The 18,654-nt window shown below is 26.6% G+C and overlaps 1 protein-coding gene across 6 annotated transcripts in view; it reads right to left on the bottom strand.

The window, feature by feature from the left end:
• The window catches only part of LOC107437064 (Ankyrin repeat-rich membrane spanning), a 47,558-nt gene that overhangs the window by 20,900 nt on the left and 8,004 nt on the right, over positions 1-18,654 (bottom strand). For all 6 annotated transcript variants that reach the window (XM_043038954.2, XM_043038949.2, XM_043038938.2 and 3 more), the window contains exons 3-15: positions 17,961-18,059; positions 16,796-16,894; positions 16,034-16,231; positions 15,576-15,674; positions 14,526-14,624; positions 13,749-13,946; positions 13,520-13,618; positions 10,349-10,447; positions 9,101-9,278; positions 7,336-7,500; positions 5,460-5,642; positions 1,541-1,694; positions 348-493 (exon numbers count right to left, since the gene is read on the bottom strand). In XM_043038954.2, the coding sequence (XP_042894888.1) occupies positions 348-493; positions 1,541-1,694; positions 5,460-5,642; positions 7,336-7,500; positions 9,101-9,278; positions 10,349-10,447; positions 13,520-13,618; positions 13,749-13,946; positions 14,526-14,624; positions 15,576-15,674; positions 16,034-16,231; positions 16,796-16,894; positions 17,961-18,059 (1,816 nt within the window). The remainder of the gene's footprint in view (positions 1-347; positions 494-1,540; positions 1,695-5,459; positions 5,643-7,335; positions 7,501-9,100; positions 9,279-10,348; positions 10,448-13,519; positions 13,619-13,748; positions 13,947-14,525; positions 14,625-15,575; positions 15,675-16,033; positions 16,232-16,795; positions 16,895-17,960; positions 18,060-18,654) is intronic.

The following is an 18,654-nucleotide window of genomic DNA, read 5'->3' as shown; positions in this document are numbered from 1 at the left end:
CTCAGAATATAAAAATACCAAATAGATTTTATCAAAATCCAAAATAAATGAAAAATAAGATTTTAAACCTTTTTAAATTATTATTTATAAACTAAAATGTATTATTTATTCTGAAATATGTATTATTTATTCTGAAATATGATCATAATATTTAATCATAGAATTTTTTAAAAATAAGCCGAGAGGAATAAAATGGAAAGAATTATAAAATATCTTTTAAGTATCTCCTTCAAATTATACAGATTAAACTTAAATTTACACTTTGTTACATACTGCAATCAAATAAAATATTAGGTAAAGCCGGCAAAAATTAAAAATTCACAATAAATTAAATAAATAATCTATACCTGGCTTTGGTTTGAGAACTCTGTACAGACGACTTGTAAAAAGACCATACACTTTTTCAACTGCAATGTGTAAATTTGTAACGATGCTTAAAACAGAATTATCTGTACCTGAGCTAATTACTTTTGTCTTTTCAGTAAAAATAAACCTAAATAAATATAAAAAATATATATTTATAAATCACTACACTTAACTTTATCAGAGGTAACACTGAAGTATACAAAAAAAATGCAAAAAGAGAAAAATATGGGGAATTATTGTAATTATTGTAAATATTTCACACAAAATAAATAATTGAAGTTGAATTTTCCCAATCTTCTTTAAACAGATAAAGAACACTTACAGAATAACTATTACAAATATGTATAGGGCCTTACAAATTTTGCAGAAATATTTTAAAAATTGTACAACCAAGATGCAAAAAATTTTTAAAAAATATGGGGATAGGTCGATAAGGACGTAAAAAAAGAACTAAAACAAAAATAATAAACTTAATGTTCCTCCTTGTTTTAACTACAATCTTTCAAATATTACAGTAAAATTTTGACTAAGTTACCAATTAGTCTATTATCATTACCAATAACAGACTATTGGTCTATTAATATTACTAGTAATAGACTATACTAATAGGTATACCTATTAGTTTTATTACTGAGTCAAGGATAAGTAGCAAAACTCATTCTTAGAATTGTAGCTTATCATGGGGAAAAACATGGGGAAACTGGTCACAGATGACTTATCATGGAAAAAAAATTTAAAGACAAATTTATTTGATAAATAAATATTTTTTTCAGAAAAATAATCATAGCATACTAACATTTCTTGATACAAATGCTGGTAACAATTAAAGAAGCTCCACTTAACAAAATGATTTGAACAAACAAAAAGTTTTACTATATATGTTAGTAAATACATTTCTTTTGGACTCGAAAACTTTCTTTTAGAAATTGAAGTTTCATATTACTTAAAATAACTTTCATTAAAATTAAATAAAAGCTGCTATTAAGAAGAAATTTAACAGAAGGAAGTGAGGCATACTGCTTTAGAATTAAATTTCCTTGAATGAAATACTACTACTTTTTATACAAATGATTTTTAAAGGAATAATAAACCAAGCTTATTAGAACCTATTTTAAAATAAATAATAATGCAAATTGACTATAACTAAATCGACAATCAATTAAAAAATACTGACCTAACAGGATCAGCTGCACAATCTCTCTTTGTAGCTGGACTGCAAAACAGGACAAATAAAAGAGTTTTAAAAGAGCTGAATTGAGTTGCCAAGTATAAGCTAATTTTATAAATTATAGAGACGTCATATTTTTTATTGCAATAAATAACACCATCTGGAATAAGAAAAAAATATATAAATAATCAATTGAAAATTTTAATACATCAGATAATATATATAATAATATAGATAATAATTAGATTATATATATATATATGAAAGGGTAGCAGTCATGGTGAGTGTTGTTATGCCACGCAGATAGCAGTTGGAAGGCAAAAAATATTTTATTAACTTCACATAGTATATTTAAGACATTTTCTAGCAAAGGCGGAGCTCAAAATCGCACTCAAAAACTGTGTGCTTAAGTTTTTATCTTAGGGAAAGTAGCAAAGGAATTTCCCTCTATTTTGTTATATTTGAGGGGAAAAGGGAAGTGATAAGGATTACTATTGGTTTATGAAAGAAAACTAGCTTTTCCCACACAGAGCATAGGGAGATATGTCCTGCTCTTAATTAAATGCATAGTTGAGCCAAAAATAGATTTAAGAACAGGATGTGGCTTTTAAAAGTGTGAGANATGATCATAAATGCGTTTAACGCTTCTTGTTTAAGACCAGTAAGTAATGTGTTTTTTTGTAAGTTCATTGCTGAAAAGCTCCTTTCAACCGCCGCAGTACTCACAGACAGAGAAAACATCAATTCCACCATGAGCAGCATGTTGCTGTATTTCGAGAATAGAGGGTCATTTTAGAAGTGAGGCACTAGACTCTTGTAAGATAACAAAAATTGAAAATGTATCACGAACATTAACAGGAAAATGGCCTACCGCGCGGAAGCTGGATTCGAGAAATTTGTTGTCCGGGCGGAATTTTTGACCGCCGAGGACGGGCGGTTTTTCGAACCCTGATATATATAAATAATGGGAACAAGTCATAAAAAACACATTCTGATTCTTGGTACAAAACATTATTGTAATTAGTATAATAAAATTTTAAATATATGGTTATTTTCTTTCAATTCAGTAACAAATTTAATGGAAATTATTATAATTTAAATTGGCACTTTACACCTTGAATTCTTCATAGTAATAAAGCTATCTTTTTATATGTCCAATCTTTATTTTATCAGACATAAAAGGCAATTTAGGAGTGAAAAATTCCTTGTCATAGAAAGGAATTTTTTCCTCTCTCATAAAAATAGAACATTAAAAACACAAATTGAACGAAGAGAAAAACAAATTATTTCTTCTTCCGGCTAAAATTAAAATTATTGATAATTTTTTTTTAAGTTACAAATTAAAAGATAGAAATTATATTTTTCGATGAAAATGTAGAGTATTTTAAAAGCTGAGATGATAATGAACAAACTGTAAAAATAATTTTCCTAATTAAAAGGAAAATTTCTAACACTAAGTAACAATATGAACATTTGAGACAGCAATTATCAAAAACATGCATATTTAATAACAATTTTTCAATAGCATAAACAATAACTCATTCAAATCAAAATTTTGTATTGATGCCTTTAAGGATGGAATGGACTTCTATAAACTTTTTATTGATTGGTAAAAAATTTAACAGCATATATAGAACTATAATGAGGAATGAAAACTATGTGAAAATAAAACCACAATTAAAACTCAGAAATATAAGATTTTAAAACAGTAAAATAGCATATAAGTTTTAATGCTATAGTGGAGCATCTTTAGCGCACAGTAAAAAAAAATTTTAACAAAATATTCCTTTATTGGGCACTGAAGATAATGTTCCAGTGAAGCATCAAAACCTGCATGTTATTTTAAACTATTTTAATAATTCACGTTTGTGAGTTTTAATGCTGGTTTCTGTCATTTATAATTTAAATAACTAGAATGGTTTTGATTACATTATGTGTTTTTTCTTTTTGAGAATCTCTATGAATACTTTTATAATCTTAAAGCTTTTACAACCAGAAACCATATAAGAATAAAAGGGGAAAAAATAGTTAAATTAAAACTCTTTACTTCAAAGAGCAGATTCGTACTAATAAAAAATATTTCAGTAGTAAAGCGTAGTAAAAAATATTTCAGGTGTACCACAAAGTTATTTCTCTACTACTATTCCTGATTCAGTCTAATGGGTGGAATTCAATTTTTATCCTTACTTTATTTTTCACCCTTATACTTAAAGTAAAAAAATAATAGTTTTATTATTAAAAATGTAAAATATTTTATTGCAGTGCTTCCTAAAGTGCGGTATGTGTACCCCCAGGGTACGCATTCTAATGCAAACTATCTTGCAACAAACGAAAATTTTATTTTAAAACAAAGCCAGCCATGAAAATTTACGATTACGTATTTTTCTATTGGCTATTTTTTGAAGAGTTAACAGTTAATAATTAGTGGTGTCAACTGCCAATTGTGATTTTTAACTTCCGTGAAAATTTTTTATAGTAAAAAATACATTTATAGTAAAAAATACATTCATTGAAAAATATATTTTTTTATTAGTGGTACACAGCGTTACGAAAAATTTAGAGAGGGTACACAAAAGTCATAAGTTTGGGAAACACTTTTTATTGGAACAGTTTATTCTTTCCTCTCACAACAGAAATAAGATATTATGAAACGTAAGTAAGGTATAATAATACCTGTAACATTTAGCATTGTTAAATTCAGCCGAAAGATCTCAAAAGATAAGGCATTATTTTAGGGGGCTTTAGAAATGTAAGGAAAGTGATCACTTTTCATGGTTTATGGACTAATATAAGCATATCTTGAACCATACTAATCCTCTTGCCTCCCACTTGTAAGAAATTTTTAATCCTCAAACCAAAATAGAGTAAATTTGAGAAAATTGTTATGTTGTAATTAACCAGGAAGTAAGATATTGTAGGCTCCAAAGTATGTCACTTGTTGCAAGTGTATAGGATAAACTTTGTATCATTAATTATAGTTGAAATGGTGAATTTTTTTCATGTATAATAGATAATATTTTTCTAGGAATAGAACTGCAGCTTAACCATTTTGGAGCATGTAAACTAAACTTCTGGAGCCAATAATTTTTATATTTGGACTAATATAGTGCTTGTAAAATTGCATTTTTGACCAGATTTGAGCCTATAAGTTTACATTTATATTATATTTAATAGAGCTCAGAAAATAAATGCATTATTAAATAAAAATAATGTAACAAAATCCCAACAAAGAATTATGTAATTTTACTGTAATTTTATTGTAATTACATAAAAATTTTACTCAATAGCTTTTCTGCTGATATTAAATCCAGTAAAAATGTCCAAATGATATTCAAATATGCATTTTAAAAAAAAAAATTCAATATTTTTAAAAAAAAACAAAATTCCATATTAAAATGAAATTAAATTTACCATCACCAATATAAAAAATCATATTACATCATTAATGCAGGATTCCTTTCATGCAGAGCTTGTGGGATGCCTAGCCTTGTTTGCTTTTTGGATGAAAAATTTCCACATTATCTGCTTTTTGAGACTGATTACGTACCACAACATATTTAAAAGAAAGAGAAAATGTGGTAAAAACGGCATTTTGGAGCAGTCAGAACCCATTTACGAGATGTTCCAACCCAGTGTTTCTCCTGATTATTATTTTGTAAGATTAAATCATATTGTAAATTTTAAAATATAATCAAAGTAATCTGTGGAGGTTTATATACCTGGCATGTTGGGTCTGCTGGTAGGCCAGCTTGGTGATTGTGCAAAGTTGGTTTTGGCCAGCAGACCATAGTTTTGAAATCTTAATTCAATTACATTTCATAATTCAATTATACTCGAGGTAATAGCATTAAAGTACTAAGTACTATCATGAAAAATACATTTTATAATGCACAATGCTTAAGATAAAAGAAAGATTAAAACTTACACAATAAAATATTTAGAAGAAAACAGGAACCAAGTGCAACATAAAGTCCTAGCATCCACGCCTTAGTACACATTACAAATATGAAACCAATAAGAAGAGAAATAAATACAGTGATGAAAAAGACTAGTCTGCTGTATTCAAAAAAAGGCTCTAACCACTGAATGGCAAAACTCTTCATCTCATCTAAAATTAAAAAAAAATAATAATTAAAGATTAATAAAAATCTAATTAATGACTTAAAAGTCAATTCTATATAAAAAAGTACCAGTATCACACATTATTCTAGCCTTGGTGTGCTGATATAGGCGTTCAATAGCTGTAAATAATACTTGGCTATAATTAGATTATTTTAATGATGTTTCAAAAGAATTTGCAACTTTTGTGAATGAAAACACATTATTTTTATGTATTTTATTTTATTAAAAAGATTTAAGAAATTTAAAACTGTTGCAAGTTATATTATATTTTTTTTAAATTACGCCCGCCATCGTCTTATCAGACATAAGGCATCTTGCGGTCCAATACAACACTGAAGTAGCTCCAGAAGGTGAGAGGACACAAAAGTCATCAGAGGAACGAATGTCAAGAAGAGAGGGGCAATCAAATAAATGCTCCCCAGTCATAAAGTGTTACAGAGCACACAAAGAGGTAAATTGACCAAGTTAATTTTAAATAAATGGGCCTGTAAGTAGTCATGTCCAGTAATTAATCTAAGGCAAGCAACTCCCTCAGCTTTGGGAAGGAGGGAAAGGTGAGAGCGCTGCTGGTCATCAAGAAGGCTAGCCCAGGATTTTCCATCAGCTAAGTCCCTAAGAGCAGATATTGTTCTGCGCCTGCATTTGCTCTTAAGAAGCAGGTTATATTATGGACACAAAGCAGCATTTTGATAACAATCAAATTTTACCAGATTAGAATCTTTATTTGCAAATGAGGCCAGAAAAAATTTGTAATGTCTCTGCTGTCAATACTATCAACTTAATTAAAAATTTTTAATTGTCATAGCTATTAAGAATTTGCCTATTTTTGGTTTATTTCTGGTAAGAGTTATTAGTATTAAAAGCATTATTTAATATTTTCAATAAAATTCTGTAGCTTTGATTCTCTTTAATTGCTAAGTGATTTATGCCAAAAAAGTTATGTTAAAAAGATTAACATTTAAATAATATCTATTATGCTCTTTTTATTAATGTGTAAATTAAAGTAAGGTTACATAGAAAATTCATTAAAAATGCACTACTTCCCTGATTTTCAAATTGTAATCAAATATATAAGTGTAATACAATTTTGATAAATTTTTAAATATTATTTAGTATGTACGATCTTAAGTTTAGTTGAACAAGTCATGAAATATAACCAAATTTTGAAACCGTTATAAGGCTCAAATTCTACTATGAGCAATCACGTGGCACAAGTAAAATTTGTAAAAAAAAATATAGATGGAAAAAACCAATAAGAAAAAATAATTATTTTGTGTAAAAACATTTTATTTATTATTTTTTTTTACTTTGCAGATAGTAAATTTTATTTGTACAATTTCCCCAAAAAATAGTTTATATGAAATACAGCCGTTTATAAGATAAAGCCAAATATAAATAAGTTAAACATGAATACTAATAAGAAAGACAAATGTAAATAAGCAAAGTATGGTTACTAATAAATAAGTCAAATGTAAATACAACCAACATATTTTGCAATATTGCTACAATAAAATAAAATCAAGCATCAATATTTGGCACAGAATTATTGATATAAGACAACAATTACATTTATATGGTTAGAAAATTTAACGTGTTGATGTGGCAGTTTTAACTTTAAATGAAACAACTCTTAGTTGATGGCCACAAATGAACACAAAAAATATAAATTTTATACATACTTTCTAGTTTTTTAATCAAAAATGATTTGCCACTGCCCCATTTTGCATATAAGCCAACAGATATAGGTACAGAAAGAGATGGTTCACTTAAAATGTCTGCTAAAGCACTACTGTACAAGTCATAACCCAAACGATTTTCATTATCCTCATTTGTATTAAGCTTACCTATAAAATAACATATCACATATTATATTTCCAGCTAAAAAAGCAAATTTTAAAATAAATAAAAAACAATAAGGAATTTAAATTTTTTTATCACAATTATGAATGAAACAAATTTAGTACTTCTAAAAATTACCATCACCCTAATAAATACTCATAATAAATTGAATACAGAGTGTTTCTGTAGTAACTGTACAGAAATAGAGCCCATAGAAATCTAACAAAAAATTAATGAGGATAATTAAAGGATAGGAAAAAACTTGCTTGATTGGCAGAGAAAACAAAAAAAAAAGAATTTAAATGCAAATTTTAGTAATACTTTAATAAGGCAATCAAAATAGTTAAGATGTTTTTTATCCCGAATCCTCACTAACTAGTAATTTGAGAAAATTCAATAACTTTTTTTTTACCTCCTCGCTTAAAAATCAATTAAAATTTCCTAATGTGCTCACCTTTTGTTTTTTAGAAAGATTTTAAAATATATATTGTAGCAATCAGTAACAGCACCCTATGTACTAAGAAAAAGAATAGAGGGAAATATGTCAAAAGTCAATGTTATCAATTTAAAAATAATAAATCCATGGGTGAGAACCAAATTTATGAAGAAAAAAAACAAAATGAAGCCATTTATAAACATGAAATTTTACTATAGATATTCTAAATGGTTGAAAGGCTTATGAGAGAAAAACTAATGATCATAATAGGATAAGAATTTGTAATTTATTTATATTTTAATTGTTAAGTTATGTACACAATATGAAAGATGAAAATATATTATTTGTTAATATAAATTGCTTAGATTTCATTTAAACTGTGTTAAATGAGACATTTATAAATATTAAATAATTAACAGAAGATTAAATAGAAAATATAATATATAAAAAATTAAATGAAAGGGTAGATGTATCACAAATTAAATAAAATTAATAAAAATGCCTAAATAAGATAACTTCATTGAAGAGTGTATTTCCATTACCTATTATCCAAATACAAGTATTGTACTTGAATAATAAACTTAGATCATACTTGAATCATCCAAGGATATTATCATCTTAGTACAAGGATTGAATTGATTTTGTTTCACTTAATATTAACCTAATAAATGAAAATGAAATCAATAAAATTCTAATTTAAAATATTTATGTTTAACATTCAAGTGGATAATAAAACAACAATCTACTGTATTTTCCCATTTTATAACTTTAACAACTGTAGCATTAATTAATTTTCCAAAAAAAAATATACAGTATCCATTATTGCTTATACCCCACTTTTCAAATCAAATAGTTTTCATAAATTAACAGTATCTTTCAAAACATATGAGCAGTTTTTATGTAATGAAATTATTATAACTACAGATAAAGAAAACATCAAAATTTAAGTACTTAGTTACACATTTTAGTTCAAGCTATAGAGTACTTCAAACAATAATAAAGAAAATTTGATTTTCCTTTATCATTATAGTTTGAATTCTCACATAAATTTCAACTAAAACTTAAACTGCTACTAAGTTAAATATTAAATCAGCAGTCAATACTAAACTTTTCATTTTATATGTTGTAAAATAGAGAGGAACAAAAATAGAAATATATATAACACTTACGGGCTCCAAATATTTGTGCTAATATGCTTTTCTGCTGATTGGTATCAATATTATAGGGGGTTTCACCAACACGATTGGGACGATACAATAACTGACTATTTTTTGGATTGCGCAACAGAATTTCAACAATTGCTTTGCTTCTTGCTCTCATTGCTATATGCAAAGCAGTATCACCTTTCTAAAAAGAAAGTTTATGTTTCAATTTAAATATTAAAGATTAAACAATACATTTTACATTTCATTAACATACTTTGAAAAATGTTTCTACATAGAAATTAAATGCAAAATTAAACTAGTATTTTATATAAGATTATTATTATTTTGAATGATAAGGAAATTATACATAAAAAGTATGAACAGACAATAATTTTGAACACACCAAAAAATATAATTAAAATCAAATTTAATGATTATTAAAGACTAGTATTCAATCAAATCAAATTATTTTTAATTAGAATAATTTGATTTGATTGAATATTCCAAATTAACCCAGTAATACTTTAATTTCTTTAATAACACAACAATAGTACTGATAAATGCATAACGGTATGACTGATAATTAAAATAAAATGTCCATTAACTTATATCTCCACATTTGCAGTAACTGATACTAGTTGTTTAACTATATATTATTTGATTACAAGTACAAGTTTAAAATGCAAATTTTTTTATCAATCTTATCATGCTGCATGATTACTATTTCCATTAAATTGCAATTAATTATCGAAAGAATTTTTTAAGTTAACATTTATTGAACTTGCAAACAGTAACAAATGAACAAACATCTTATCAAACAAATAAGTCAATGTTTACATATCAATCTACAAACGACCTTTTTCCACAGTTATAATTATTTCAAATTAAAATTAACCAGTTTATAAGGATAGTTTCGGTTTTGGATGGTTTTATCACTGTAAGTGAGATATAACATAATTCATTACCTGATTAAGCAGAGCTAACAGTATTCCATAGTCTTGTAAGGTTCTTCAGTTTACAAGACTAAGAAATACTGTTAGATGAAAATACTATAATAAATTTTTAATAGGTCACTTTTTTTAAGGAATAATTTTTATCAATTAACCATAAAAAATTATGAATCTTCATTAAATGAAGAACTTTAAAAATAATCAATGACAAGTTTTTATATAATTTTCCCTCGACATTTGTAAAATATAAACTGAAGCACAAACAATAAATTGCATAAGTAATAATGTATGACAAGAAAATATTGTATCTTTCAAATATTACTTTGTCTGAAGCAGATACACGGCATTTTTTATCAACTAACAGTTGAACTATTTCAGCATTTCTGTTTCGGGTTGCTTTTAAAAGAGCCGTATCTCCATCCTAAAATGAAAAATATGAAAACATTTTTTGTTGAAATATAGAAATTTAAATAAAAAGAGCAAAAGTACCAGTTATAGTAATATCAAGCAAAAGTAATGCCACTTATTTCAGATTATGATTTTAGAAATTAGTAAAAACTTGTGAAAGTAAATATACATATCAAATCTAAATGTTTTTGTCTAAAATTGCATTAAATACATGAAACAGGTACAAGTCATATTAATAAAATATTAAAAAAGAAACCAGGAGCAAAATTATGTCAAATGCTTTGCAACAAGATTTCTGATAATTGCAGACGTTTTGAAGGCATCACTAAAAATAAACAACTAACTATTTATAAGCTCTTATTACCTTTTTGATTCTTATTAATTTTTTTAGAAAATGATGAACAATTCCATATTGCAATTTAAATTTAGATCAAATTTGTAAATTTAAAAGAAGCCTTAATTAGTAATATCAAATTATGTATAAATGTCAACAGAATTAAACAAAAATGACAACATATAAAATTTTGGAAATAAATTTTTCTTCAGTAAAAGTGGGCGAACATAGTAATGACATACATTGTTCAAGTACTTAAATTGTTCTGAGATATATATATCAGTTTTGAGCATTTCCTCATATAGGAAAAAGAATTAGTGATTCAAATAAGAGTCACAATCACACCTATCTGACGCGAAATAGCACAATTAAACTTGTTTATTTCAAGCCCTAATTTAAAAACATCTCAGGTGTATCAAATAAACTTATAAATAGTAGTCATTTAAAAGTTAAAAACCCTATATAAAACCGTTGTTATAAGCACAGCTTTTGGTTCCAATTAGTCATGCAACAGAAACTTTTTGACAATTATTTTATTGAAATGGTTACAGAAAAAAGTTTTGACTAATCAAAAGTGTTTAAAACTCCCCCTTTAATTCAAATTGTTTGAGTATTCATAATAAAGTACAGTAGAGCGCCGATTATCTGAACCCTAATTATCCGAACGTCCAATTATCCGAACCATGTCCAAATTTGTTTTTTTTTTTTAAAGTTTAGAATACTTTTTAACTTATCGACAATTTTTCTAAATTTAGTAGAATAAATAATATCCACTACATCTGAAGACCATATTTAATTTACAACCCTTTTCAGCAGTTTTCTTACAGTAGCCAATACATACATGCATTGTTATACAGTTAAACCTACATACTCTTTTAGCCCTCTTCAACTGAAAATTATCTTCCAAGAATGCGAGCTTCAATTTGACAGTGTCAAATGGTAGAAATGAGGAAGGAGTTTATGAATAGATATGTGATGAAGTAATGGGTACTTGTCACTTATGGTTAATGATTAGTGATTACAGTGCTTAGAATCTTAAATCTTGGAATAAAATTCTTAACAAAAAAAATAAACGAAACTGAAGTTTCTGAACCAGTAGATCTTCCCGATTAAAAGATGTCAAGTTATACAGCAGAAGAAATAGAAGACTGGTGTCGAGACACTGAAAACGACCCAGAATTTCAAATTTTAAATGATGGTGAAATTTTGAATGAAAATCGGAATTCTACAGACGAAGAAGAAGTAGGTGATCAAATTCAAGATAGTGGACCTTCTCATATAGAAGCATGCAATTCATTAGCTAAAATGGCTAAAATTTCAAAATGATGTTGATCCAGTTCAGTTGATTTATCTAAAAAGAATAAGGGATATGGCTGCTCGAAAAAGAGCATCTTTATTGAAACAAGAGTATTTGCTGAATTTCTTTTGCAATGGAAAATAAAGAAAAATGTGGTAAAATCAGTAATTGATAAAAAAAATTTTAAAAAGCTGAAATATGATAAAAATAATTCAAAATGAAAAAAAAAGTTTGAAAAAATTAATTAAAAATATTTACAAATTGAAAAAAAAAAAAACTTTTAAGCATGCCAGAGCTATTTTAGATAGTACAGCCAGTCCTAAGAAAAGAAAAAGTTTGAACGGAAGTCAGTGCATAAATTATAATTATTTAAACTAGATTTTAAACATCTTTCCAATTATCCGAACCACGTTCGGTCCCGAGCAGTTCGGATAATCGCTGCTCTACTGTATAAGAATGAGAGGTTTTTTATCACTCTTGCCAAGAATAAAGTTAAACCTTGAGGCTATAACTCTACAATATATTAGATGAAATTGTGGTCAATGCAATAACTAACAGAGGATATCGCCATGCAAACCATTGAATGGATTCTATTTCTTGCTGTTCATGTGTCTGCCTATACATTCCTTCTTAATTGTTTATGAATCATATGCCTTCTTTAATAGAATTGCACTTATTTTATCAATAAGTTAAATTATGAATAAAACTCACTGTTTTATCCCTTCAATGAAAATAAAATAATAATAAAATAACTATTTTAATAACTATGTTTTTCAAATGGATTAAAAATGATAAAATAATTTTATTTTTGACAGAACTAAAAAACATGTAGGGCACATCACTTCTAGAAGACATGAGAGAGACTTCTGCTTGTGATAGAAGCTTAATACAAAAGTGTTGAACCCAACTTTTTTTCATTGTAAGCTGGAGAAAAAAATATATATATATTGGATTAGGTCGGGTCCTTTTTCTAAAAATATCTCTCAAACTATAGTAATTCTTTAGCAGAAAATATGGCTTGTATACGTCTACATCACATCGAAAAATTAGTACCATCAAAGGGAACAACAACGAACTGCTCTTTGTCTGATATGTTTGCCATTGTTCAAATAAACAAAATAAAAACCTTTGAACAATAAAGAACCTGAATTTACTTTTATTCAGCTGCTTCTTAGAGCTGCTTTACAGAAAAACTAAAGTGTTTTTGAACCACGCTTTGCTGTTATTGAAATGGAATTCAGTGATCAGTGGATCGGTGAATGACATATTTATTAGCACATTATACAGAGTAACATGGTTGAAATGTATACTAGGAAAGGACTGCTAGAAAAGAACATTTGAATTAGGGCTAGAAATGATTGCTATTGCAGTTTTTCTTCAACAGGCATAATTAACTAAAAATAATATTCACTTTTTTCACAAAAAATTTTAAAAGCAAAAAAATTTATTTATACCTTGGTAGCTGTTTCACAGTTGGGATTGGCATTCAATATAAGACGAACAATATCAACATATCCTTTTTCTACTGCCCAGTATAGGGCTGTTTTTCCATCCTTAATAATAATAAAAATAGAAAAAAAAGGTGAATAGAAGAAAATAAATTAAAAATTTGTTAAATAGAAATCCATAATCAGGTAAACAAACACTATCATTTAAAATCTATAGTAACTTAAATATACTTACTCCACCAGCTATATCAATGTCAGCATATTTTCTTATTAAAGCATCAACAATGGAAAAGTGGCCAGCTTTTGAAGCATGGATGAGATTAGTATCACCATTTCTATCTGGTAAATTGATATATGCTCCAGAGTTCATGAGAGCTTTAGCAATTTCAGTATAGCCTTCTTTGCAAGCAATGGACAGAGCAGTACATCCATCCTGGAAAAAAGTTTATCTCTTAAATTATAATTAAATATTCTTTGTTTGGAATGAAAACATCAATAAAAATAATACAATAACATTTTTAAATAATATGCTTTTAAGTGGGATAAAAAGGAGATTCTTATTATTATTTCCAACTTATTTTTTTTTCATTTCAAACTTAGAACAATAAATATATAAACTTTTATGACCACTAAAAATTACCTTTCAAAAACGATGCACCTTTTTAGACTGTTGAAATTTTTAAATTAGAAATATCATTTTTTTTTAATTATTTTACTTTAATAAGGGGCTTTGCCTCTAGCTCATTATTGCATGCTAACCTTTGGAACTGCTTGAGCAGTTCTTTTCTAATTGCTTTGGATTAACTCAAATTACTCATTATATACAATTTTCAACTTATTTTTTACCCAACCTTTCCACTAAAATTTTAAATGACATTAAAATTTAGATACAATATTACTTATTAAATGAGATAATTTATTTTTAAAAAAGTTAATAAAGATATACAATATTAAAGTTCTCTAGTGTCACATTTAAGTTACTCACATAACACTAGTAAATATAATTTTTTACCATATCAACTGCATTGACATTAGGCTTGTGTTCCAAAAGCATATTTACTATGCTGGCATAATTTCCTTTAGTAGCAACAAGTAGAGGTGTCCATGAAAACTGTAAAAAAATTGATAATTATAAAAGCTTAGCAACCCAACAGGAAAATAAATTTTCATTCTCATGCATTTTATTGAACATGAAGGGGAAAAAAACATCAAATTAAATTTAATTTAAAAAATGCTAGGATATAATCAAATATTTGCAATTTTGTTAGATACTTAAAGCTCTTTTATTTCCTCTCAGAAATTGAGTATATTAAAATATGTGCCCTCCTTCTAAACTAACATCAATGTTTCACGAGTAAATACATTTGCAGGTGAAAGTGTAACCAAAGTGATAAACTATATATTATTCATATCTATCATTTAATCGGCTAGTTAAAATATTAGTTGCACATGACTGTGAAAATGTAATTTTTGTTAACACTCAGCTGCAACCACAGATGCATTATCATAGCATCCACAGATGCATCCAAAAAGATTTTTATCCTTCAAATTCGAAAAATCAGTTGTGTTAGAAATTTGTTTCTTTACTAAAGTAACATTAAAAGTAGTTGCCTAGAATCTACACACATTACTGTTTTATCGTACCATTCATTATGCTACTTTTTTTTCAAAAAAATGTAGTGCACTAACTACACTACAACAGATTGAAAAAAGTAAAGACTGCAGTCTACTTCTGACAACCGTTTTAAACTAAATACAGCTTAAAATATAAAATAGAAATAAATTCTTTAATAAGTAAAAAGTCAAATTTAATTCAAAACTAACAAATATAAATCCCCCCCAAAACAAAAACAATAATGGTAGAATATAAATTTAAATATGAATCTGTATAGTGATTTATGTTTATCCAGACACAAGAACAAAATTTAAAAACAAATTGATAATTTTTTTCTCCGAAAAGAAGAATCACATGCCATGCAGCATATTAATATCTTTGATAGAATGCCTAAGAAAAATATAAAATTTTTAATCTAATATTTACTAAATAATGTATAAAACTTACCATTCCAGCAGTATCAGCACTAGCACCAGCTTCGAGAAGAAGATGCACAATTTCTGTATAACCTTTACGGCAAGCCCAAACCAATGGAGTTGTTCCATACTACAAACAATTTTAAACAATTTAAATATGCTCAGTAACACTGAATTTTATTTTTCTTTACAAACAAACATTTTTCTATCAAATATATGACATAAGTATAAAATTATACAAAATTACTAACAAACAAATACTGAATTTCTTTTTAAAAGAGAAATATTCAAATTGTTTTTAAAATTGTCAAATTCATGTGAGGGTAAAAAAAATAAAAATAAAAACTATTCCTGAAAACACACACACAATACAGTACAGATAATAAAATGAACACACTGGAGAAAAATGCAAGGTATATAACTAATCAAAAAACATAGATATTGATCCCATCTTTGAAATCTTACTAAATAAAGGCTAAGATAACACACCTTATCACTTGAATAAACTTTGGCACCTCTTTCAAGTAGCGCTTCAACAATCTCTAAGAAACCTCGACCAGCTGCCCAAATAAGAGGTGTACAATGGTTTTTGTCTACCACGTTAACCATAGCACCATGCTCTATTAGGATTTTAACAACATAATAATGACCTTTATAACAAGCCCACATCAGGGGAGTCCATTGACCCTGAAAATAATTTATAACTATAAAACAAGCATAACATAAAAGTATTCTTAAATGCAAATATTTAAAGAGTAAAACAAAATTACGTCAAAATGAATTTTTCTAAACAAATGAGTATTTTTTACTCAATTACAGTAATTTTCGGTAGATGCGCTGTATAACCAATTAGAATTGGGTCCAAATAATATAAGCCTGAAACAAACTAACGTAAAATAATTTTCTATGGCAAAAAAATTAATCTTAAAAAATTTTAAAGATTTGCATTTGGCAAAGACTTTCAAACATTGGAGAATACTTTTGATATTTGGCTAATTTACTGGTTAATAATTTGAAAATCCTCAATGCAAATCATGAATATGGATCGAAATTAATGAAATTTTTTTTTCAATAAAAGGATATTTTAATATAAATCTTGCCGTAATACCAAATTACTTGATTATGTATCAATATTAAATTTCATTAAATGAAAAATCAGATATTATTGCATGTAAAAAAAATTTATTATAAGTATATCATAATACATCAAAACTATTTATATTTGCATTTTTCATAAATAAAAAAAATTACCATATCCCTATGCTCAATATCAGCACCATGGTCAAGCAACTTAATCACAACATCTTTGCATCCATTTCTAGCAGCATTAGTTAATGCAGACCAATTGTCCTGGAATATAAAGTAAAGTCATATAATACTAAGGCAGAATCGCAAAAAATTTTCTCAAAAGAAAAAAATAAGAAAAATATAAGAAATTTATAGTTTTTTACTCTTTAATTAAATAAGTAATAGGTACTATGAATTAATTAAAATTATTACATGAGCAAATAATAGAGTCTAATATCTATAATTCGACAGAGCAGCAATGTAAACTTGTTTTCCTCCAAACATTACCTGCAAGCCATTAATACTTACAATTCATGAATCACCAGCGTAAAATTCCCTTCAAAATATGATGGATGAATTATTTTTAACAACAGTTTAATTTTAGAATCTTGGAACTAATGTCGTTATCAGAAAAATCTTAAATTCACAAAAAGAAAAATTTTTCTTCCTACATTTGTCTCAAATTTTCTACACATTTTCAATATCCATAGCTACATCTAAATTTTATTTTTTAAGACTTGGTGAGACTAAATATTACCTGTAAAAACAGGAAAAAAGTCTCTTAACTGAAAAAATGATAGGTCTGACTTTTGTTGTAAATAACCTAGAAAAAACTTAACACTTTTCAGTAGAAGGTTAATTAATATTTGTTGCAACTCAACTAGCTTAAAGAAAATCAAAAAGCCTCAGAGATTGTTATGGGAAAACTTAGTTATTTTTCTGAAAAGTTAATATGAAAGATTATTATTTATTTCGAACTAATGTGGTAAAGGAAATACAAAATTTTATTTTACAGTAAATTTTTTTTTTAGTTAAATCTTTCTAGAAAGAAAAAATTTGATTTTTTTTAAACCTGATTAAGAAATATATTTATAATAATAATAGCAAAATGCACAAAACTAAAAATTTATGTCTTTAATCTTTGATAAATATGCTAGGTAAATGTGGGAAAATAAATGGAAAAAAATGAGGTTCTAATAAATATTGCATTTTAGTAAAAGATAATGAATATGAAAAAAAAAACTATTAAAAAAATTTCAAAAACATATGAAGATTTCCGCTTATAAAAAATAAATTTTCAACACTTGCAGCAAATAAAAATTAAGTTATTTAAAAATTATTTACTTACCGCATCTTCTGCATTGACATCAGCTCCATGAGCTAATAATTCATTAACAATTGCAATCTGTCCATGTTGTGCAGCTATCATCAAAAGAGTCTGGCCATTCTACATAATAACAAAACATGATATATATTTTATATCCTACTGTCTTGGGATTGATTTCATCATTTAGCAATATATATATATGTATATATATATATATCAAAATAAAGAATAAAACAAAGAGAAATTAAAGACATATGAAAAAAGGGGGAAATAATAAGTAAATAAATAACAAACAACAGTTTAAAAAAAAAAAGGGATGAAATTTTATTTAAAAAACCGGGGAAAAAAATATAATCTTTTCATCAGCCCACACGATTATATCCGTAAAACAGAGTGCTTTCTGATATTGTATCAATAAAGTCAAAGCAAAATATATTAATACAATAGTGTGAGGAGCACTCAAAAAAATTTTTTTATAAAAATTACAACAAATAAAATAGAACACAAAAAGTAAAAATAACATGTAAAAACAGAAAATAAAATAAAAGAAAAAACAGTAAAAATGGACTATAAAGCGAATAGCGAAATCAGATCAACTTACATGGACGGAAATTTTTCAAGAATGATTTAAAAATGTTTTCGCAGAAAGATTGCCAGATTACAAAATATGAAAACAAAAGATGAAAACAAAAGCGCAAATTGAGTGTAACAAGAG

Source organism: Parasteatoda tepidariorum, chromosome 1 (genome assembly GCF_043381705.1).
Source record: "Parasteatoda tepidariorum isolate YZ-2023 chromosome 1, CAS_Ptep_4.0, whole genome shotgun sequence".
Taxonomy (NCBI): Eukaryota; Metazoa; Arthropoda; class Arachnida; order Araneae; family Theridiidae; genus Parasteatoda; species Parasteatoda tepidariorum.
Note: the sequence above shows the minus strand (reverse complement) of the source record. Positions and strands in the feature narration are given on the sequence as shown.